The sequence below is a fragment of the Dermochelys coriacea genome, chromosome 1 (assembly GCF_009764565.3).
Source record: "Dermochelys coriacea isolate rDerCor1 chromosome 1, rDerCor1.pri.v4, whole genome shotgun sequence".
Classification (NCBI taxonomy): Eukaryota; Metazoa; Chordata; order Testudines; family Dermochelyidae; genus Dermochelys; species Dermochelys coriacea.
Genome location: NC_050068.2, coordinates 154,820,716 through 154,845,919, shown reverse-complemented (window position 1 = coordinate 154,845,919; position 25,204 = coordinate 154,820,716). Strand labels below are relative to the sequence as shown.

The window sequence follows — 25,204 nt, the reverse complement described above, 5'->3', positions numbered from 1 at the left end:
AAACACAATCTAGTCCTCCATGGTCCACGGTTTGACATTTTTAAAAGTCCTTTAGTAAAATAGCACATTTTAGGCTCCAATCTTTAGCCATAAAATCATTTCTACCCTTTCAGTGTACGTGCCCTGATATCGTTCAGTGTTTGTGGTTGTTGTCTGACACTCCATATTGGAATTCTGAAAGGGTTTTCTGAACCTTCATATAAAAAAGCCTATTCCCTATGACACCAAGACTGATGGTGTAATCTCATGATAGATTTATACGCAGTCCGCATTTACATCATACCTCTTTCCCCATTTCATTCATTGTCCTCCACAGATTGTTATAATCCAGGTAAATTATGGGATTCCATATGGGAGGGAATGCATCCCGGAATGGGTAGGACTTCCCCTGAAATGCACAAACAAAGATAACCAACTGAGATACAACAGAAAATGGATCAAGGCTTCACGGCAGCACAAATTAAACAGAAACTGCAATTACCAAAGCAATATTATAATTAACTTTCAATCCAAAAAGTCTTTGTAAATGAATCCTGAGCAAATTTCTGCTGTGGGAAATGCTAATCAACAAGTAGGCCAGGTGACAAACTGTTAAGAAAACCAAGTTGTCTTAATAGGATCCAAAAATTCAGTTTTTGTAGCATCTGGTTTTAGATAATAGAGCAGATTTCAGCCATGTCTGAGGGCTTGTATACACAAAAATAATCTGGAATAAGGTAGGGTGTGACTTTAAAATAGATTAGCGATTTCTGATTAACTCCATGTATGGATGCTCTTATTCCAGAATAAGAATGTCTTAATGCACAAAATATCCACACACAGGAAATAGCTATTCTGGAATAACTCCTCAGGAAGACAAGTCCTAAATGTTAAGTATTCCTTGCTGCTAAGCCTGTTACTGATGGTTGAAACTGAGACAATTTGGTGGCTCACACTGAATAAGCAACCAAAAGTTTGGATAAACTCTAAATAAGCGTCAGAACTATCTGAATATCTTTGACTGCAGTTACCGATTATCAGTCACTAGGCATAGAAACTTGGCCATATTCCTTTGTGATATGATGCATCCTGAGACAACACTAGCATCAAAAAAATTCTATACTAAAAACAAACCAATAAAAAAAACTCTCCAGATGTTTTTGGCTTCAGAAAATAATTCTTGTTATGAATACATACAAAAATGGATCTGCCAGGAAACTGCTACAGCTATACAGGCTACTTCCGATGACCTTGGGAAATAATTAAAAAGAAAGTAATCCAATGACATACATTTGAACAGCTGGTTCTCTTGACAGCTCTTATCTGAATGAGGAGCTGGATCAACAGTCAACATTTTTTCCTCACCAAATCATTCTGAACCTGCTCCTATTGAAATCAATGTCAAAATTCCCATTGACTGTGTGTTGTATGTGTGTGCCCTATTAATTCTCTTCTGACTGGCTTTCTACAAAGATCCTAACACCAAAACCCCACAAAAGGGCATTTCACCATCCGAGTTGGTGAGACTAGTAAAGAAGGCAAACCTCAAGATTTAGGGTCAAATTATGGCTGTTCTAGTGCAGATGTGCTGAGATGAGAGGATAAAGGAGGCAGCTATAGTACTGCACCGGGAGGGTGGGTGGCGTCTCCTGGCATAGCCAGTAGTATTTGATCCCTCAGTAAGGTGTAGCCATGATCTTTCTATCTCCACACAATGACCTGAGGCCAAAGGGCTGCTCTGGGATGGGATGGGGAATGTGGGCTATACCTTTGTCCCAATTGTAGCAAGAGCTGGTAGTGAACGTGCTCTCACAGCAAATCTAGGAGGTATAGTGCCAGCTCCTGGCCCAGCTAAGTATAATGCCTTGAGCCACTGTCACCTCCTCCCACTCTCAGTGCAGCTTAGGCTCCCAAAGTCCTTAAGGGTTTTTTTTTTTGTTTGTTTGTTTTTCAAATTATGTTGAGCACTTGAAACAGGGTACTCCCTCTGGGTACTGGGTACTTGTTTGGCTACAAAAGAACTCTGAGCTATTCTCAACCGTCCGGGCCACAGTTTCTCTCCCATCTTTTTTAGGAGATGGTGGGGTGGGAATTGCTGCCCATAATCTCTTCTTCACATCCCTCCAATGTGGCTGCAGTATGTGCACTTGCTGCTACTAGAATAGAATGAATGCTCCCATGAACCAGCTGCAAGGTAGTTATTCAGATCAAGACAAACTGCTTCCTCCTTCACTTTGGGCAGCAGCTCTAAAGTGGAATTTGGAAGAGAACAAGCTGTGCTGTAGGATGGAGCAGATATGAATGGATGGATGTTGAATCATGATATACTGGCTAGCACAGCCGAAGTCCTAGCTTGGTAAACTGATACTATTCATAATGGATAAATGCTATAGGAAGGAGCAAATTATTTGTTTTTTTTTAAATCTTTCTTACTGCTTTGTTTAAAAAAATCATATTCTGTATTTATGGAGCTTAACTATTATCAATCGGGACTCCAGATGCCTCTGAAATATCAGCACACACTCTATCATAAAACAAAGCAAATGCCACTGAAAGACAAAGGGCATGGTCTAAGTTCACCATCTCATTGCCTTAAAGATTAATTATTACTGAGGCTACAAAGCCAGGTGTTGCAATGCAGAGGTGACAGTGAGGGAATGGGCAAAAATAAACTCTCCCTTCAGAATGAATGACAATATGAAAACTTCCCACAGCTCTATCTCCTGCATGAATAGAAGATGGAACAAACCTCACCCAACTGTTAGCTACAGAAAGCCAAGATAGATACAAGGAGGTACTTTCTCTTTCAAAGAAGCTCAGTTTCTTTTTACTGTGTAATAAAGACCCTTCTTCACACAACCTGGCAATATGGATACTGAACTTCCATTGGGAATGGACTAGCTAACACACAACACCTCACATTTTAAGCCTATTTTACTCAATCCCAGAAAGTGTTTATTTTTTTTTAAAAAGTGGCAGAGTCACTTTTGTGAATGTAGGTTCAAAATAAATCCCTCCCATCCCTTCCCTCCCTTATTCAAACCAAGCCACTCCTTTATCAGTGCCCACAGCAAGAACCAGATAATAATAGCTGACAGTAACTCTACAGGCCTTCTTCCAAAGCAGCTCTGCCAATGTTAGCTATTGATTCAATTGAATTAGGCAGCAAAATGCTCAGATACTCCAAAAACTCCACTCTGATTTACTGCAGTTGGAACTCCAAATATGACAGACGGAATCTGCACGCTCTCTAGCCATACAGCCTGCGTCTACACAAGCGTTCTCCTGCACATTTCCCACTGCTGCACTAGCCCCAGTTCAGCTCCACTGCTAATGCAGACCGGCTGCCAATATTTTAACCATTATGTAATCTAAGCCTACTCGGAGCAAGTTTAGAAATGTTTAGTGTGACTTCTGACACTCATTCCTTCTTTTATTATTTACTATTATTGGTATTGCAGTATAGCGCCTAGGAGCCCCAGTCTCAGACCAGGACCCATTGTGCTAGTTACTATACAAACACAGAACAAAAGAGCTTACAATCCAAATATTGAAATTATTGTGCTTTTATTTGTTTTCTTTTGTTAAATTGAGGCAATAGCACTGGCTTGGTATGTAACAGCTTTCGGAAACTGACTGGAATTTTAACGGTATTTGGAGGGCCAAATCCTGGGCCCTAAAAAGACAATGACAAAATTTCTATTGACATTGGTGGACTGAGCATTAGGTCTTGGGTGAGGTGTTCAATCAGCAGCTCTGAAGACTAAATTTCTTCTGCTGACCTACAGCATTGAAAGCCTGAGCAGGGAGGACCAGCTGCACCAGCACAACTAATACCTAGACAGAGCTCTGGCACAGGAGGAATGCTTCCATGCCCTTTCATGCCCCACCCTAGATGTAACAAACTGGCTTTCTAAAGAAAGTAGCAGAAAGGATCACTGGGGTCCCTTTATTTACTTCCTTTCACTTTGCTAAACTCTAGCGATTCTAACCACAGGGCTGGATCTTTCCCTCAGAATTACCACACCTCTGCCTTTCTTTGTGGGGGACAAGGGAGTATGTGTGGTGCTGGTGACTTCTACAACAATAACCTTCTTGGCTAGCCTGGATCCTGTGGAGAGACCTCAGTGAAGTCTGGGATCTGTAAATGGCAAAATGATGTGCTGTGTACAGAAGGGGGAAGAGTCAAGCGGGATGCATCTTTTACTCCCCTCAAACCAATGAATTAGAACAGTGGACAATTAATACAGCGTGAGGCTGCATTAATGTCTATGTAGTTCTTCTGTGCCAGGGAAAGCAACTTCAGGAGGAGTGGGATCCTGGAGGAAGCAGCAACTGGGGAAGTCCTTGACTACATGGCTCCAATGGAGCCACACTGCCAGGGAGATGATGGGGCTGAGATTAGAGGTCCCCAAATCTAGCATGCAGACACAGGACCTCCATGCAGATAGCCTGGGCCTGCTGGAGACCTCAGGAGATCTGTGGAGCATGCGGAGCAGGGAAGCTGCTACTTCAACGCAAAGGACTGATACAAGGAAAGCTCCAAGGGGGAAATCATTGATCTATTTATGCAGATGCTTATCCTGGTGCCCATCATTGTAGTTTCTGACCATCTTCCATCCCCATGCCACCTTCTTGCATGGGTGTTTCCAGGGGAGGGGGAAATCCAGGCCAAGTGGTTATTGGCCCAAGAGTTTATATAACTCTCTTTAAAAATTGCCACATCCCAAGCAGGGCATCAGTGGCGTCTTTGTTCTTTAGAGAGGGGTTCATTGTGGTGACCAAGGGTTGAAGTTATCTCATTTTTATGCTAGTTGTAATGTTCTGGGTGGATTACCTTGAACTACTGTTTCCTTAACTGAAAAGCAAATAACCTCCTGGCTTGGTTCCTGTGCTAATAGCCAGGCTGCATGACCAACCCACAGAGTTTATTTAATTTTTCTTTCCCCAGGGTGTTGAGTACTTTCCTACAGACTTTAATCCTGTTGCCTGCCTGACTTAGTTACCTCACACCAAACAAAAGAAAACAATCTGATGCTCCAAAGCTCAGTGCTTAGCAAAAGCAATTTGGAGAGAAGGCTTCTGTTAGAGCTGCACTGTGCACGTACAGGGCTAAACGGTGGCATTTAGCCCAAGGGAGGATGCACTTCGGAGCCATCCCACCCCAAGCAAAGTTCAGGGAGATGCAATCCCACCCTGAGCTTCAAGATGTGCAAGGGAAGTGCATAGTTGCACCCACCTTGAGGATGGCACAGCCTTCTCCTCTCTGCTGATCTGGGGGAGGGAGGGCAGAGGTGTGTGTGTGTGTGTGTGTGTGTGTGTGTGTGTGTGTGTGTGTGTGTGTGTGTGTGTGTGTGTGTGTGTGTGTGTGTGTGTGTGTGTGTGTGTGTGTGTGTGTGTTGAAACCTGTCTCTTCTCCCAGGCCTCCTTTGGGGCACTGTGCACCACGGTGGTACCTAGAAGAAGCAGCCCCTGTGTTCCCCTGAATGCAGGGACTGAGCTGCCACCCATGATATCCCCAGCTACACTGCTATTTTTCATGTGCTAGCTTGAGCAAAGCTAGTGTGTGTCTGCGTACCTGAGCTGGGAAGCATGCTCCCAGCTGCAGTATAGATGTACCCTTAGTGTGGAAGAAGTCATTCTATATAAGACACCATGCTTTATATGCAAACGATTGCCATTTGCCAGAAGTTCATATGCTTTGAAAATGCTGAGTGAATGCAGCACAACCAAAATTAAAAAAAAAAAGAAAAAAATCCCTGATCTACCTATTGATTTTGTATATCAGTGTGAATGCTGCAGACAGACACAAATAGGCCACACATTTTGTTAGAGGAGCTTCATTTAACGCCACAGCAAGGTACCAACAGCTATGATTTCTAGAGGCTTCTGTTCAACTGACATGAAAGTGAAAATGGAGGATAATGGGACTTTCAATGAAAGTAATATATCAGACAGAAAAAAAACCAAACCCACTGTCAACCAGATCTGTGAAGGAAGAATAAGTCCTCCCTTCCCCCCTCATTCCTAAAACACTCTTACTGGGCGGGGTGGGGGGAATAAATAAAGAACAAAGAACAGTCTTACTGGAGAGATAGCCTAGTAGCTAAGCAAAATCTACATGCCAAAACCAAATATATTTAGTGTTTCAGAATATGAACTAGCTTTTGATTCATGTTGGTTGACATGAACTCCAAGTGGAGTTCTTTTTATAGAAAAAGGGAGACAAAAAATGTGAAAAGACAGACAACAGGTTTGGATTTGGATTTTTTAGGTACACAATGGCTGCAAAGGAAATCCATCTACCAGTGAAAGCTCATGGTTCTTTAAAAGCAGAGCTTTGGAGCTGTGCTCTGGCTCCGCTTCAGCTCCAGGCAAAAACCTGCAGCTCCACTGCTCTGGAGCTGCTCCGTGCTCCAGCTCCAGGCTCCACTCCAAAGCCCTGTTTAGAAGTGCAATTAGTATAATACACTTTAAAAATCCCTTCCCCAGAAAGAAGTTCACAGAATGTCTTGGAGTACTCTAAATCTCTTTAGTTGATTCCTAGCTAAATTCCCTTGCTTCTAAATTAAATGATTCTAAGCGGTATCCTAGAGCAAAGCCTCCTGACTCATGTGGGAAACTGCCGAACAAAAAAATCTCTGTGAATCTGTGGTGGGGAATGAATTGTTGAAACTGTCACAGCGAAGTCTAAAGCTGGCTTGGGCTTCCTGAACAATCTGTCCATTCCCCTCTCTGACCTCAGCACAGTTGGAATGTGAACTTCAGAGACAAGCACTTGGAAATGGAGCTCCCTGTTTTACCACAGCTAAACGAACTATGACAAGCCTTAGCTGAGAGAAATACTATATTATAGTTAAACAGAAATGTTTTAAATCTTGCCCCTGAGTGCTTTCCATTCAAATGTGGACCTTGGTAGCAAATCCACAACTTACAATCAACCTGGTAATTTACATAGTAAATATTTTCCAGATGAATAAAAGAATTTCATGCCCATAATTCCATGCATCAAATAGTCTGCTGACTAACTCTACATTTTCTGGGAAGTACTATTGTTGTTTAGATTTCAGTAGCATCTAGAATGCTAGGCATGCTTCCACCCATGAAGACAACCGCTACCCTGAAGGGCTCATAATTTAAGAAGCCAAGAAACATATGAATGGGAGGGAGAAGGATAAAACATACAAGCAATTTTATACATATTATAGCCTTGAATGCCCCTTAATGTAGTCAATATTAAGTAGCTAACTTCTTGCATGCATCACAGTAGAAATGGATCTTGAGAATGGATTAAAAGGGAGATAGTGTAGTTGCCATCTGAGAACGTGATATAACACAAAATCACAAGGAAAAGAAGAAAGAAAGAGAGTAATGGAGATCCGAGGGAAAGAAAGCAAGCAGTTGAGGGTTGGAATTCGTGGGAGAGAGAGAGAGAAAATAGATCATGCTGTCAGGTTCTGTCCTAGTGTTTATATGCCTCCCATAAAGGGGGATATCTAAGATTGATATGTCTACTCTTGGAGTACGAGGAGGAGACATACCTGCACTAGCAGTCATTGAGCTTGTGCACTAAAAATAGAATGTAACCACCACAGTGCAAGTGGCAGGAGGGCTAGCCACCCCAATTACATACGTGTCAGACACCCCTAGTATGTACTCGTGGTAACTAGCCCATCTTGCTGCTCTCACAGCCATGGCTACGTTCTATAGTTAGCATGCTAGTTTGATCAGAGCTAGCACAAGTATGTCTCCTTGAGCTGGGAATCGCACTCCCAGCTCCAAGTGTAGATGAACCCAATGTTACATGAGACAAAAAGTGATGGGTGGGATCTTTGTGCTATAGTGCAACACGGAATGATGATACACTGAAGAAGGATGAGGAGAAAGGGGAACAGCTGACAGAGAAAGAAGGCAGCTTCTGATTGTTTTGCCTTCCAGCCCCTGGAATAGCAATCCTACTGGAGAAAGAGAGGCATTATTTATTTAGCACTTATGGAAGTCAGCATGTTAAAACCTTAATCTGCTTTCTGTTGCTCTGTTCTGAGATTTCAGAAGCCCCACATACAGAAGAAAGGTAGCTCAGCAGGATTGCAAGGCCAAATCCAGGACTAGTTCACGGCATGTAGGATAGTTGACAAGCTTGTAATTTTGCTTGTTATTCAGGAACACACTTCTACATCAAAGAAAGCTTATGGAAAAAGCACGGTCATTAGCTAAAGCACACATAATGAAACTTGGGACAAAGAAATGTGGATCTACACTATCAAAATGGATTTAGGGTATGAATTCATGTATCCTATTAGAGGCTTTTAGCACACAGGAGAGGCAGAGTCATTTAAGAAGCAAAGGGGCCCATATTTGAGTTTAAATTAAATACAGTACACTAGATGTTCAAATAGTGCAAACCAGCATAGTTTGATTGAAGTCAGTGGAGCTTTAACAATTTACAGAGGCTGAAAATCTAGTTAATTTATTTTGTAAGCACTGTAACAGAAGTAGAGCTGCTATGTAATAACCTAAGAATATTGAGATGTAATACTACTATAAATACTGTAGGAACTGATACCTAATAATCTAAGAATGTTGAGATGACAATTTTAGGAACACGATATGTGATCTGTTCAGTGAGGGGAAGTTATTGTGTAACTGGATTAAGACTTTCCTGTATGAATGTACTGATCTAGCTTAAGTGGGGACTGGGTGAAAAACAAATAGGAAGAAGACAATAGCCCAGATATGGACACCCCAGCACACATTTGCAAGGCAATGGGCAAAATTATCTACTTCAAGGATTTTTAATCCTGTATCCAACAAAACTGCAAGCCTTTTTCTGCCAAGACTAGGAACGAATAGATCAAAGGGCTACAAATTGTTGGGGATTGGTCCTGCTTTGAGCAGGAGGGTGGACTAGATGATCTCTGAGGTCCCTTCCAACCCTGATATTCTATGATTCTATGAAACAGTTAAAAGATGACTTAGTCTCTGGGACACGGGGTGACCACAAAGACTAAGCAGCTTTTAAAGGAGACTCCCCGTGAAGCAGGGGCAAAGAAATGGTTTGTGAGTTAAGAGAACAAATTATGCAAACCCTAGAGGTCTCAGGGGGGCCTTTAGGAAGCTTAGAACCACCAGCGTCCCCATGTGAAAGATGGTAAATGCCTAACAGGCTAGACATACATGCAGTATGTTTTCTAGTTTTTAAGATCTGTTTTCTCTTAAATGCTTTGGTTCTAAATAGGTAATATTTTGCTTTAAGGAATGCCTTGTCATTGTTTACTACTACTACCCGGAGGGAGCAGAACTGCAAGGTCTGAGCCTAAGTCAGGCCTGCTGAATTAATCATGGTGCATCATTGGGGACTGCAGCTGAGGCCTGGTCGAGAATGAAGGAATCACATGATTCCATCCCAAGAGAGAGGTGATGGCTAAAGGCTTGAGACCTGAGAGGAGGTGAGTGCACTGAGATCAGAAGGGGTCAGAGGTGCAGTTAGCCTTGTTACTGTGACAAGTATGTTATATCCGGTATTATCCTTATCCTACATGTTCTTTATAGGATTTTATTTATATAACAATGTTAGGCAAATCATTTACATGCAAGTATTTTCATAAATGGCATATTTTGAGAGTTAGAAAAATAAAACGTGTTTTAAAAATAATTTAAACTACAAACTGTTTTTGTGCTTCTATGATTGGGTCTTCCTGGTATTTTATATCAGAAACTCTGTTTCTCAAGGCCCACTTCCAATTTTCAGCTGTTCAGTGTTTTTCTTCAGCGAGGAAAAAACAACATTCCATAAAACTGCTGTTTGTTCAATGAAAATGGCCACTTGCCCAAGCAGCAGGCAGCTTGCAGAACTGATCAGCTATTATCTTGGTGTCACTTCATTTAAAGGGAAGAATGTATGGAGAATTTTAAAGAAATAAAAAAGCAGGTAGTGTGGTCAAGCAGGCATGGGAACTGTCATTTTATTTAGATGTGGACATAGCTAAAAATGTAAATTGTTGCCAGAGAAGTAGCTCTTTGTTTGGCATTTACTCCTTGTGGCGCTCTTTGGGGCTCAAAACCTATATGGGTGTCCCCCCCCTCACTTTTTACAAGGTTATATTAGAAAATAAAAAAATTAAAGAGCAAAGAACTTTCAAGTAAAGCTGCTTACAGCTTCTATAAATGCTTCTGATTAGAGTCATAGGAGTTTTCGAAAGCAGGATGCAAAAGATTGGTCAGCCATCCAGAAATACTGAAGCTCTACAAAGCATATTTTCAAAAATAATTAGGTACCAAATTTGTGCTGTCTTAAAACTGTAACAGTTTGACTGAATCATGTGTGCTGGAAGGACTGCAAAAGTGGGGAGGAAACACGGGGTCACAATGCCACTCAAATTTGTCCTGGCCACCCCACTATCATGACAATAAAGGAGGGGTGCTGCCGTTACTACACCCATCTTCAGTCAGGAGCCAAAAGGGGTTGGTGGAGCTCCCGAGTCCTTTCTGAGTTCAGGTTCTCAAAAGTGGGGGGGGGCTGGTTCCCCCTTGTTTAAAGGGGGAGGGTGGAATGGCCATTTGCTCCCCCCAGCACCTGTGGACTGAATACATTAAAAAAGAAAATCTTTGTTTCAATTGCCAATAAATCAAAATGGAAAAGCAGTATCTACTACAGATAAATGCATACTGAACTACCAAAGAGGCACTTTACACAGGACTCTCTTCACAAATGCCAGTACTTTTCAAAAGTTCAACATTCTCATTAGCTGTCTGTGCAGAAAAGAAGATTTAAATCTTACCTTCACATAATGGATAAGACGCTCTTCTATATTGACTTTATAGGTCTCTATACCCAGTTCCTTGGCCAATCGGAGGATTCGGTTTTGTGTAGGCCCTATATATGCTCCACCTACATCTACATAATTAACTTGCTTGTTCTGTCAAAAGAAAAATTGCAAGAATCAGAAAGGCTAGAGGATGGCCTGCAGCAGAAAGCTCTAGGAACTGGAAGGTGGTCTTAGATATTGCAAAATCTCTACAACGACCTTGGTCCTACACCCATTGTGGTCAATGACAAAACTCTCATTGACTCAAGCAGGTATAGGGTTGAGTCCTTTAACAACAGAATTCAAGAGGCTCTATTGTCTCACTGTTCATTTCCTGATAGAGCAAAGAAAGTTAGTGCTGGATTCTCCACTGGGGTCTAAGTTACGTAGTTATTTACACTTGTGCAAAACTGGTGCAAAGTGAGTGTCAAACACTGCTAGATGCATCCGATGAAGTGAGCTGTAGCTCATGAAAGCTTATGCTCAAATAAATTTGTTAGTCTCTAAGGTGCCACAAGTACTCCTTTTCTTTTTGCGGAAACAGACTAGCATGGCTGCTACTCTGAAAACTGCTAGATTAGATTTCTCCACGCCTTAACGCAGTCATGCCCAAATGTCAATGAGTAGACGAGGTGCAAAGCAGTGCAGAACCAAGCACACAGTTCTGATAAAGGAGGGTTATGAGAGACATGGAAGACTATTACACATGGTAATACTATCATGACAGTTTGATAATTATTTTCAATATTTCAATATAGTTTTCCCTATTGTCTTTTTAATCATTTGAGGTCCTTAGCATACAAGATGCAATGTTAGAATCTAAATAAATGGCATTTAAAAAAAAAAATCTGTCCCTACCTTTTCAGAATCCATATTGTACTGTGTTTCTGTACTGAAAGAGAGGCCCCCCACAATCCCTGCAGAAGGTTTCCTCTATTAATATTTACAAACTGAAAATAGATCTGGTAGCAAAGCTTGCCATTTCTATCTAGGTACTTATATGGCCCCTAGTTCTGCTGTGTCTGAGCACCTCACTAGGAGTATTTGAAAACAATAATCCCTTCTCCAGCACCATGGGACTGGAATATAATACAGTGTGAACATATAACATTGCTGCATTAGTGCCTGGCAGTGAAGGAGCTCCATGCAGAACTTTGAACAGCATCAGATACACTTGGGAAGAAAGCAAAAAGCAAGAGACATATACTATTGTTAGCAGGCTGATTTCCCAAGACAATAATTATGTTCGATTTTGTTTATAGCAAGTGTTTTAAATCAAGTATTTTTAATGACACAGAAGGATGTTGTTTATGTGCTGGGGTTTGAAGTACAATGGTTGCTACTGAATATTAATATTTATCCCCAGTTACCACAGAGTGGTGTCTGACATAATTAAGCATCTCTCTATATTTAGATTGAGAAATAGCTGCAATATTTGTACATCACAATGTGGTATCTCAGGTAAATGCTTATTTTGTTAATGGCAGCCAATGTAGTTGGAAAACAAAAGTACAGTACGTTATTGTAATAGTTTTGTTACAGACAGCCTTATGGGAAATGGCATTAAAAGAAACCTCTGAGCTGTAATGACAGAGCCTTATGTCATATTAATATTCAAGAGCCTTGATTGCTTCTTGTCACAGATCTGTGAAAGTTTTCAGTCTTCTACTGGATTGTACCCATGTAGAAAGAGTGGCCATTTGTCCTCAAACACCATCTTTGGTCCTTCCAAACATACATCTTTCTACAATATGATCCTGGCGGTGTACGGCATCTATAGCAACCCTGTATTTTCTGACATCATAACAATACCCAAAAAGAACTAGCTATTATCATATTGGTCTGGCAACTTCCTTCCACCGGCACATGTATATAAAGTAATAATGATTTGGACTCTCCTCTGCAATGGACCGAAGTCTAACTTGTATCTGAAGGAGGAAGGGAATAGTTTCAAATACAGTGTCTGATATACGTTAAGCACACTGGCAACCACTGTACATGCCACGTAATCCAAATGAGATATAGTTTTTAATAAGCAACCTTTACATTTATACCCATTTTAAAGATCCACATTATTCAGAACCTCTTCCCATCCTTAGCCCTATGCACCCACAAAATCAAGTGTTACTGCTGTCAAAAAGCACTTACCCTAACTGTGAAAGTCCTTCCTCCAACTCTGTCACGGGCCTCTAGAACCACAACACTAAGCCCAGATTCAGCCAGCAGCTTGGCTGCTGACATACCTACAGGAAAAAGAGAAACCATCATTTTAAAGTGTAAGATTTATACAGAACAAGAAGAGCTTTTTAAAAACAACAACACCGTGTGGTCAGAACTTTCCATGCTGTCTCTAGAAGCCGTGATAAAATTTAACTCCCTATTAAATGTGAAATGCAATTTCACTACAGAATTATCTGGTTAACATTAACTTTGAGTTCTCTGTGTAAAAAACACTGGGACAGATAAAATCCCAAAGACTCAAGCTTCATTCTCCAAGGTTTTAAAACGTATTAAGATTTTAGACAACAAAATATCAGCTATTCAGTGCAGGGACTGTTTCTTTCTATGTGTTTGTACAGTGCCTGAAGAGATAGGCCGCCAGTGTTGATTGTAGCCACTAGGTACTACAAATAATATATGATAATGATATATAGAATGACATCTCAGGAAAGCAGCCTTTCCTATTTCTTCTCTCTCCCATCAACTCTCTGTCTCACTCCCTGCCACTACCCCCGTCCACAGTCAGAAGTACAGTATATTTGATGTAGGGATTTATTTTAATGCAGCAGGGGTTGGCTCCGGCAATCAAATTGGCTGAATGTGGATGCTTCGCAAGATAAATTATTCTCTCTTCCAGATGATCTAATTATGAGAGCGTATGATGGAGATCAGAGACACAGAAAAACCAATAGGATGGCAATCCTCTTTACTTTTATTAATGTGAACCAAGATTGTAAAAAACAATCACAAGTTTGTCATTAACTCATTGTTCCTTAGGCCAATTTGGCATAGAGCAGCTTCTTTGTTTTGTTTTGTTTTGTTTTGTTTTGAAGTATCGGAAAGACAGTCTTAGCTTTCCAATAAGATACCCTGCAGTAAGAAACAGTAATTTAATATTCATGCTGACCATACTCCTTAGAGATGTGATTTAAAAACCACTATTTTCCACACACGCACGCACGCACACACACACACCCCCCAAAAGGCCAGATCATATATCATTCTAATGCTATGGACAGCATAACTGTGTGTTTGCATTTGTTCTGAAGACAAAATGGAGTAATCCCTGTAGCCCTTGTCCAGATGATCCTTTATTACATAGGTAGGAAAAACATTCATAAGAAAAAAAAAATCATTCTCAGAAACCGAGAAAGTTAAAATGCTCTGTTGCACAAATGAAATACGTGATTATGTGCAGCTGTGCTGGTAGAAGCTTGAAATACTGTACTGAAAAAAAGAATTGCTAGTGAGAAGCTTGCAAAAGTGTCTAACTGTTTTGGAGCCTCACTTAGGTGTCTCCAGTTTTTACCTTTACATTCCACTTTCCATTTTCACCACACAGTTTCTCATTACTGCTCATAATTTGGTACATTTGAGAAAATGATGAGAAATGCTAGCCCATTAAAGAGGATACAATAAATGTTGTTGCTCAAATGTATCAAGAAAGTGGTGATATCTGAGTTAAGGAGGAGAAAGAATATTCCCTTCTAGTGCTTCCATTGTATTGTCTCTAAATGTCAGCTGTGCTGTGAGGTTCACTGACCCATAAGGTTCCTTGCTCCCCCTGTCGGTGTCAAAATTATGCAGGTTTAGCTCAGTATAAAGGGAAAGAAAAAAGGGAGACCCTACATAGGTGACAGCTGAATAAAAGGTATCATAGAACTAAACTATACCTTTAATGCACAGCTCTGCAATAGGAGCAGCACAGAGACACTGCCTCAGAGGGAGCACTGAGAGGGATCTCAGAGATACAGATGTCTCCTTGAGCAGCTTGGAGTATGCCTACTGCTAATACCCCTTAACCTGGCATAGCACACTGCACTAGTTCTACACTATCAGCAGGGGGAGGGAGGGGGAAGACCTGTGGGATGCTATGCTTGGCCCTGTATGTAAATTGTGTACACTCTAGCCCATAATGACATTCCAACAAGACAGGGTGCACAATAGGGAAATGGGCACAGTGTTTCAGAGTCTGATTCTCCAAGCCTTATTCACGCTGGGTAGCACCTTCCTTGCACACAAACAGCCTTGTAGACTTCAGTGGAAGCACTCCCATGACTAAGGTACTAGGCTTCCTTCCTTTTGAGCCCTGTAGTAGCTGGTGGCCAGCACTGTGGGAAACACATGCTGCACCTTTTCCAGGAGGATAGTAGTTACTGCATCAGCGTGTTCTCCCACCACCCTTGCAGGGATTCTCTCTGCTTCTCTCCGCCACAAACAGAATGCCTCCAGCAGCTGGTGCTGGAACAGTGCACCACTGCACTCTCTACCCCCGCTAAAGATAGCTGAGACTATCAAAGCCACAACAGACCATAATTTGGACCATGTTTTTCTATACACCACTTTTTGGGGGGTGCCAAGTTTAGAAATTAGTGGTGCATTAGCTGGTCTAGTAAGCCTGCCAAGAACGTGCCTTGTTTATTGTCTCAAGCTGTAGAAGTCCATTTGTTATTAAATCAGGATAAACAAGGCAAGACAATTTGTACAGATTCCACAGGGGTTTCCATGGCAACCTGAAATCAAGCTCCATCCATTTGAAGACACTACAAGAAAACTGTATTCCAGTTGATTTTTGTCATGCTACTGGAGGCCCTAAATGACTTCTGTCACTGTCTTCATTTCAGAAGAAATAGCAATAATATGAACCAAAGCAGTTATCAGATGTGAAACACAAGATGTACAGTGTGCACTAAACAGTAAAAATAGATAAGAGGAAGATAAATTAATGTCAGCCTGCAGAACACAAACCAAGTCTAACTGGTGAAAAATACAGCTGCTTAGAAAGTATACAGCTGTCAAGTAACAGTATTTGGCTTGCAGATAGAAGTCCAGAAAAAGCTATTTGCAAGCACAATAAAATTAACCAGGGCGTTTAGCTCAAAGGGTTGGAAGAATGATCTATTAGATAGGGTATAAGACTCAGACTCAAGAGATCCGAGTTCAATCCTGGCTTAGCAAGAGACTCCCTGTGTGTGTTTGGGCAAGTTGCTTAGTTTACTGCACTTTGTGCTTCCGCTCTCTGTCTGTAAAATGGAGGTAATATTTGGATTGTTGTGATGATAAAAATTCATTAATGACTGCAAAGTGCTCAGATGCTATTCTGATGAGGTCCATGTAAGTAGACTATTCAGTGTAGCTCTCTAAGGAAGTATTCATTTTATCTGAAATTTGTATTAGACTGCCAAAATCAGTATATATTGTGGACATTCCTTTAATAAAAAGAAATGGCGTACTTGTGGCACCTTAGAGACTAACCAATTTATTAGAGCATAAGCTTCAGCCCCACTCCTGCTGAAGCCCCAAGCCCCAGCAGGTGTGCCCTGCAGGACTGAAGCCCCAAGACCCCCTCCCTGCTGGAAAGAAGCCCCTATCCCACCACCCCACTGCAAGGTAGAGGTCCTGAGCTCTCCCCTCTGCCCCAAGTCTGGTAGGTCAAGAAGTGGGGGGTGCATGGGAGGCTTGCAAGTTGCACTTTAATGGTAAAAGAGCTGCATGTGGCTCACGAGCCAGTTTGGCCATCCCTGTAATAGGCTGAGAAGCAAAGTCTTGTCTCAGTCATGAATCTCTTTCTTTCCAATAGCAGTGAAATGGCTTATTGCTGTATGTCCCTGTGTCAGACTATTCGCAGCCTAGCTTCTCTGCAACCTCTATGACTGTGAGATTACATCTTGGGAAATCTTTTTAGAAACATTAAGGCAACGCAAGAAGTTAAACTACTGTACTGGGGTGAGGGGCATATAGTTATAGATGTAAATTTTCAAATAATACTAATGATTTTAGGTGCCAGACTTGAGGAACTTCAAACAAAGTGTGGTTTTCAGAAAATGCTGAGCACCCAACCCTCCCAAATCAGATCCCTTTAAGGCTTCCCAAGCTGGGAACCTAAAAATTAAGACACTCAAAATAAATTTTTTCTACTGCATGCATCCGATGAAGTGAGCTGTAGCTCATGAAAGCTTATGCTCAAATAAATGTGTTAGTCTGTAAAGTGCCACAAGTCCTCCTCGTTCTTTTTGCGGATACAGACTAACACGGCTGCTATTCTGAAACCAAAATCAATAGTCACTTTTCAAAATTAAGGCTATCTTTTTGTTTTTTAAATACACAGAGATCAATATCTTTCACCTGTCACCTCTTTGTCTGTTCATTTGTTTACTATAGGCAACAAAGAGACCAGCTTAAAAAAAAACCACTGTAGGCTATTACTTCTTAAAGTATTATGGCAATTCACATATTCTACAAAAAATTAGCTACTAACCCATTATAGCAGTAGTTTGGCTGAGTCTGAATGAGTAATTAAAGAAAAAAAAAACACTCTTTAGGGGGTTGTCTGCAATTTTTCCTCACCTTAAGGTGTGAATATTTTTCTTTTTTTATTCTCCTAAGATTTATCAGTTAGTAGTAAAGTAAGGCAATTACCAATAAGTCTTTATTACATTAAAGTTCTACTATAACAACATGCTATTGCTGTGATTACTTTTACTGCTTAATGATGGGAAATCTAATTATTTCCACACACAATTGAGAAATTAAATCTGGCAATGGTCACCTGAAACTCAGCTCTCATTAGTCTAACAGAAATCTTTGCCAAGTAAATGTGGATGTGCCAATATGAGCTGCAACACATTTCCACCATATCCTCAGGGAGAAACTCTCTTCTCTCTTCCCACTCCCATTTCCCTTTTAATGGAAATTTGTTAGGTACCACAAATATAAGTTTAAGTGTGTTGTACCTGATTTTCTTCTCAGTTACACTGGTGTAATTTGAGAGTTACTTCACTGACATCAGTGTAGTTACATAGGGTATAAAGGATTGCAAATGAGAGGAGAATCAGGCCTATTTTTCCTTTTCAGACTGTAAAAGGATCCAACTGAGATCACTGAAGAAAAATAACAAACAAGAAAGAAATTAATAAATACATTCATTTCAACCACTACCTTTTTTCACATGACAGCAAAGACATTTAGTAGCTGAAAAAATGCTAACTACCACAACTAGGCTAAGTTCATTTCCTCTTTTCAATCTCCCTTCACCCAGAATGCTACTAGCTTTCTATTTGTATAAAACTTTACTTGTTCTTCCTTATATCCACTGACAGTTTAGGCAATATTAAGGACGAGGGTTCATTTAGTTTGTAATTTTAAGATCACTGGTTTCTATGTTTGTCAGTGTTAGTTTTCTTGATCAACTCATTTCTCTCAATCAAAAAATCCACTCTCTGAAATTGATTCATGGCATAGTTTTCAGAACAATGCAGAATAAGTGATCTCCATTTCAGGATACACTTTAACTGGAGGCACTCTACTCCAATAAGATTCAATAGCACTATTGTCTGAACCATTTAAATAGATGAAGACCCTACTTTGAGTTGGGCAAAGACAGTTTCCCTATGGGCATCATTAGAAAAATCTCATGATGAAAATGAAAATTCTATTCCTACGATGCCTTCTTTCTCACATGCTCATCCACTGTCATTTAAAGTCCAAATCTCCTTACACTAAATACAGTATGTTCCCTCAGTTTATTCATTTCTGTTTGTTTTGGTGCTAATACAAAAAAGTTAGTATGGAGACATGGAGTTGAAATAAAAGTGTTATTAGCTAAAAAATATATTGAATCTCCACAATGTGGCTTGTGGGATCTTCTAGGGTATTTTGTGGATTTTCTAGACACCTTGCTAAATGTCTTTCTGAACACACACAGTCAATTCTGCATATTAAATGCTACCCTTCAGATGAGTATTTATCCAAAAAACTATTATTGCAACATTATGGTTGAGATCTTAGTTGCACAAAAGTCATGCAAGTCAGAATCCAAGCACTCAAAATAATGTGTCCTTGACTGTATGGATTATTCTATGGTATTTGGGGAATATTTCATAAACACTGGATACTTAATATACTGGGTGGGATAAATAATACACAGAGGATTCCTCAGATATATAGTTAACAGGAATATATCTTCCTATGTGGGAATTTAAATAACTTTCAGCTAACACAAAGGTGAAGTCCAAAATCCAGAACTCAGGAACATGACATAGGTTTGTGCAACTCTGTTAGGGACTTTGAGTCCATTAAGCAATAAATCCAGCTCACCCATATGCATAAATTTAAATCAATCATATGACAGATCTAATGGGTGCAATAATCTTCATTTAATAAGTAATCCAAGATATTTCAAGTTACGAATGCTGGTCGTATGTATTCTCTCTTTTACATCATTGTTTTAGAACAGTGGTTCTCAACCTTTCCAAACTAATGTACACCTTTCAGGAGGCTGATTTGTCTTGAGTACCCCCAAGTTGCACCTTGCTTACAAAAATCAGACATAAAAATACAAAAGTGTCACAGCACATTATTGCTTACTCTCTCATTTTTACCATATAATTATAAAATAAATTGATTGGAATATAAATATTGTACTTATATTTCAGTATGGTACTTGAACATGTTTTTCACTTGTGAGCCTTGTCTGAAGCCCAAGCCCCAGATGGTGGGGCTGAAGCATGTAATTTAGCTTCATGAGGCCACCTTTGGTGTGTGGAGCCAAGCAATTGTCCTGCTTGCCACTCCCTAATGCTGGCCCTGCACTTGCGAGCCCCCCCAAACCTATCCCAGGATTGTTGTAAAACCCTGATCTAGATGAGTTGAGTACCCCCTGGAAGACCTCTGCATATCCCTAGTTGAGAAACACTGTTTTAGAACAGTGTGTTAGAGAATGCAATTGAATGAAAACTGCTGTATGAAGAACATTTGGGGACATTTCTTTGTCTCCTGTACAAAAAAAACATATCAATGACATTTTCACCAAGGAGTGTATTTATCCTAACTGAGAAGCACGCCACATGTCACAAAATGCTATAACCAATATGCACCCATTAAATACTATTACTGGGCTTTGCGTAATTTGTGATTACAGCAGTTCTGAATGAGACATGAAAAATGGGAGGCAAATATTAATAGCACTTCTGCCCATACTGAATAGATGCAATATGTTGGGTATATCCATTTGATTCTGCAGTTTCTGCACTATGTTTTTATTTTTCCCATAATGATAATCAGATTGCTAACTGAACACCATCAGAACTAATTTAGGGTGATTATCACCTCTGAACTATGGGCACTTCTTTGGTGTCTAAATACAGATTTAAGTGCCTAACTTTAGGGACCCACATTTTAAAATGTTCACCAGTGACTATCAGGATCTATATTATGTTTAGGAAAAATTTCTAGGAGCATGAGCTGAACTGGACAGCTACAGCAAAGAACACGGTAGATGAAAAAAAAAAAACCCACAGAAGTAGCATGCATCTGGTAATATGAGTTAAATATTATGGGCCAAATTCTGTGTAAATCCAGGAGTAACTCCAAAGAAGTCAGTGAAGTTAATACTCATTTGAACAGGTGTCACCAAGAGCATTTCAAAATGTCTTTATAAATGGAGAAATCAGAACCACAACGTACAAGTTGAGACCATTTTCCTATAGGGAACTAGTGCTTAGAACTATATCAACTTTATAAAGAAAGTCATACCTTCAACTGTACATAATAAGGTTTTTAATTCCATCAAAGGATTCTGGAGATGAGCTAAACTTTGAGAAAGATACTTGAATGGCCCATGTTACCAGAACAACAATCAGGCATTGCATAGGTCAGCCCTGGTTTGTTTGGTTTTTTTTTGCAATCTTTAGTATTTTTGTTTAAGAAATATGCAAACACTTTTTTCCTATTGGAGGACATTGTATGTAATTTCATTTAACAACAATTAAATATTCCTGTGTGTGAATTAATACACCATATTTGGGGTACTTGAAGGAAGCTGGATTATTTTACTACAAACAAAAATTTAATTTTCATGAACGTTTCTCAATTCTGGTTGAAATTGTTACTGTATTTGTACTAATACTGCTGTCACCCCTTCACATAATATCTGAAAACTCAAGTACTTTATTAGGCATATTAGCCAGGCTTAAAGGATTTATGCAAAGCCAACGCAAACATTCTAAAACAGTGTTTAATTCTGATCTCTGGCATTCCTGTGCAGCTCTCACTAAAGTAAATGGGAGTCATTCACAGGTACATGGAGCAAGAATTTTCTTTATTGTATAAAAGTATTTGTTCAGAATACTGTAGCAGGTGAAATGTGAAAAGCCCAGAATTTCTGAGGGACCCAGGTTTCAAGCAAGGACATCTTTTCTCAAAGAAAAAAACCCCCGTTTTAACTGTCACACTGTAATTTGGAAAGATCAATGTTAATCAAGAAAATATAAACTACATCTGTGCTGCAACCATGTAAAAATAATGTTTGTGTCACCGTTGAATGACAGATTGAATTGAACCCATCCTAAACCTTGGCCTACACATGTGAAAACAATAACATTAAACAAGAGCGATCTAGTTCACACATACACCCATTTTCTTACTGGCAAGACAGCAGTAACAAAGTGCAAGAGCAAGATATGCATTAAGAAACATCTGAAATGACAATAAGGACACCTTCTACTTCTCTTGTAACTTCTCAGATGTAAAAGACAAACTCTCCCCATGCCTACGATTCTAGTCTGTTTCAAAAACAAGAAAACCAAGCCAAAACTTTTATCTCCTGGCCCCATTCAGTTTCATTGTACAGTGGCTGATGTGATTAGGCCCTATGATGGTGTCCCCTGAATAGATATGTGGGCACAGTTGGCAACAGGCTTTGTTGCAAGGATAGGTATCAAGTGTTCTTAAAACTACAATACCCACCTGCTGAAGTGAAGAAACAGATTGACTAGCCAGAAGAGTACCCAGAAGTTACCTACTACAGGACAGGCCCAACAAAGAAAATAACAGAACGCTACTAGCCATCACCTTCAGCCCCCAACTAAAACCCCTCCAACGCATCATCGAGAATCTACAACCTATCCTGAAGGATGACCCATCACTCTCACAGATCTTGGGAGACAGGCCAGTCCTTGCTTACAGACAGCCCCCCAACCTGAAGCAAATACTCACCAGCAACCATACACCACACAACAGAACCACTAACCCAGGAACCTATCCTTGCAACAAAGCCCGTTGCCAACTCTGTCCACATATCTATTCAGGGGACACCATCATAGGGCCTAATCACATCAGCCACACTATCAGAGGCTCGTTCACCTGCACATCTACCAATGTGATATCTGCCATCATGTGCCAGCAATGCCCCTCTGCCATATACATTGGTCAAACTGGACAGTCTCTACGTAAAAGAATAAATGGACACAAATCAGACATCAAGAATTATAACATTCAAAAACCAGTCGGAGAACACTTCAATCTCTTTAGTCACTCGATTACAGACCTAAAGGTGGCCATTCTTCAACAAAAAACCTTCAAAAAACAGACTCCAAGGAGAGACTGCTGAATTGGAATTAATTTGCAAACTGGAGACAATTAACTTAGGCTTGAATAAAGACTGGGAGTGGACGGGTCATTACACAAAGTAAAACTATTTCCCCATGTTTATTCCCCCCCCCCCCACCATTCCTCAGACGTTCTTGTCAACTGCTGGAAATGGCCCATCTTGATTACCACTACAAAAGGTTCCCCTGCCCCCGCTCCCCTGCTGGTAATAGCTCACCTTACCTGATCACTCTTGTTACAGTGTGTATGGCAACACCCATTGTTTCATGTTCTCTGTGTATATACACATTTCCCCACTGTATTTTCCACTGAATGCATCCGATGAAGTGAGCTGTAGCTCACAAAAGCTTATGCTCAAATACATTTGTTAGTCTCTAAGGTGCCACAAGTCCTCCTTTTCTTTTTGCGGATACAGAGTAACACGGCTGCTACTCTGAAACCTGTCACATGCACTGTGGCAATCTCCCAAACAGCAGCGTGATAGTAGTGTCAACTGACACTGTTCTGTTTCTGAAGAAAGGGGACAACACGGTTAATGCTGCTGAGAGGGGAATGGTTGAGACTGTAAAGAAGGAACTATGAGCCCAAAATGAGAAGTGGAGAGAAAATGTATAAAGCATCCTGCTCAGACTACCTATTATCGGAGATACTTACGCAAAATAGGTCACAAGAGTGCTTTACCCTACACTCCTTAGAAGATCAGTTAAGTAAAGGGAGGCCTAACCTGGGCTGATTGTTGCAACGGACACCTATGCAATAGATCAGTATCAATAGAGTTCAGGAGGGAAAACATAACTGCAGACATTGCAACAGTTATAGCTGTTGCAGTTTCCTTGCTACCCGACTCGCCGGACTGCGATGGGGCAAGGCTTTGTCACCCCTTGCCTTGGGCTGGGGGGCAGCCCATTTCAGTTGGCGAACAAAACTCAAGACCGCCCGCAGTGCAGCTGCACTTTTTGCTTCTCCGCTGCGCCACGTCTGAATCAGGGTCAAGGGGGCCTGTGATGATTTTGCCTCGGGTTTGCACTTTCGCGGGGGTTCAACAAGGGCACCCCTCAGGCACACAACCCGTTGCCAGCCCCAGGGCGTGGAACTCAGAGGCGGCGGGGGGGGGGGAAATACAGCCCCCCTCCTCTGCAAAGGATGAGCTACAAAGGCAGCGAGCCCCCAGCCGTGACACGCCAGGGGCTGCACTGACCTGAGATGCCGCCCCCCACAACGATCACGTCGCATTTCTCGCTCATGGCGCTGCCTCGGCTCCCGGGCTCGGCGCGGCGCGTCTGAGGCTCCCGGAGCAGCTGCCGCTCGCGCCTCCCTCGCTGCCCGCCGGAGTCTGACAGCGGCGCCCCCGGCCCCGCCCCGCCCCGCCCCGCCAATCAGGGCTCCCGCCGGGGCGCGCGCCCCGCTGCGTGTCAATCCGGTCCTGGGGAAAGCGGGCCCCGCCCCCCCCGGCCTGTCGCGGGAAGGGGGGACGCCGGCGGCCAGTCTCGCGCCCTCTTCTGCCCTGCGGGGCGCGGCTCGGGGCTCCTGGGGAGAAACGTTCCCCCGGGAGCGCCCTCAGAGCAGCAGCAGCGCCTGTGAACTCCTCAGCCCCGCAGGCCGGGCTGCATTACCCAGTGGGCAGACTAAGCCCCTGCTTAGGGCACCAGCAAAGCAGCGAGCACCAAAAAAAAAAAAAAAGATTTTTTTTTTTAAATTTGAAGTTTGATATTTCCAAAAAAAGCATCAAAGTAGCCGTGATGGGAAAAATCAGAACTTTGTTAGACTTCCTTACGCTCCACTCCACCCTCTTCCCCCCTTTTTATGGCTTATCCCCACCTAAACCAGGGGGGCAGCCTACTAACGTAGATCGACATAATGCGAGGAAATCAGATCCTGTCATGTATTGCAATCAATTTATGTGTTATTACTGATATATTCTTCTGAGTATAGCTGAAGACCCATCACAAAAGGGAGAAACTATACAAGAGGCAGAAAACACTGCAAACAAGATGCAAGGACTAGAGTCTGTTGACCATGTGGAATGAAATTTTACAACACTTTTACCACCCAAGTCAAGCTCTCCAAGAAAAAGAATTGGATTTGAAAACATGTGCAGACCTCTGTCAATCATTAGCAGACCACTTACACACTTTGAGAAATGATTTTGAAAGATTTGAAGACGTATCAAACGTTATCTTGCCTGATACAAACTACAAAGAAGCCCAGTCCCGCAAGCGAATCAGGAAAAAACAAGCAAATGACAGCAGTGCAACAGAAACAGCGTTCGCAAAAAGAAAAGGAGGACTTGTGGCACCTTAGAGACTAACAAATTTATTAGAGCATAAGCTTTCGTGAGCTACAGCTCACTTCATCGGGTGCCACAAGTCCTCCTTTTCTTTTTGCGAATACAGACTAACACGGCTGCTACTCAGAAACAGCATTGAATCCTAGAGACAAATTTCATGTATCTACTTACTACACTATGATACACTTGAAGCTCATATGAAGAGGAGAGGTGAAGTGTACAAAGAAGTATCAAGGAGATTTTCTTTTCTAAACAATATGGATTCATCTGATGAACAATATTCACAAGGTTCCCAAAAGCTAGTTGACTCATACCCTGTTGACTTGAACATGAATCTCTGTGGAGAAATACAGCAGTTCCACTATTATATGCACGCAAAATTTAATGAAACAGGAAAAATGAAATTCAGTCGCATTGATCTTCATAACACAATATTGAAAGACAGAATACAATGTGTATTTCCAAAAGTAGAGATCGCGCTATGTATTTTTCTATTGATGATTACAAACTGCTCCGCAGAACA

The 25,204-nt window shown here is 41.2% G+C and overlaps 1 protein-coding gene across 2 annotated transcripts in view; it reads right to left on the bottom strand.

Annotated features, from left to right (window-relative positions):
• Positions 1-23,658, bottom strand: part of LOC119844627 (amine oxidase [flavin-containing] A-like) — a 38,714-nt gene extending 15,056 nt beyond the window's left edge. The window contains exons 1-4 of one of the 2 annotated variants that reach the window (XM_038375754.2): positions 23,593-23,658; positions 12,936-13,030; positions 10,761-10,898; positions 284-388 (exon numbers count right to left, since the gene is read on the bottom strand). In XM_038375754.2, the coding sequence (XP_038231682.1) occupies positions 284-388; positions 10,761-10,898; positions 12,936-13,030; positions 23,593-23,638 (384 nt within the window). In that variant the 5' untranslated portion in view covers positions 23,639-23,658. Of the gene's footprint in view, positions 1-283; positions 389-10,760; positions 10,899-12,935; positions 13,031-23,243; positions 23,488-23,592 lie in introns of those variants that run through there. The other variant, XM_043506241.1, reaches the window with a different exon arrangement.
• Between the last annotated feature and the right edge of the window lie 1,546 nt (positions 23,659-25,204).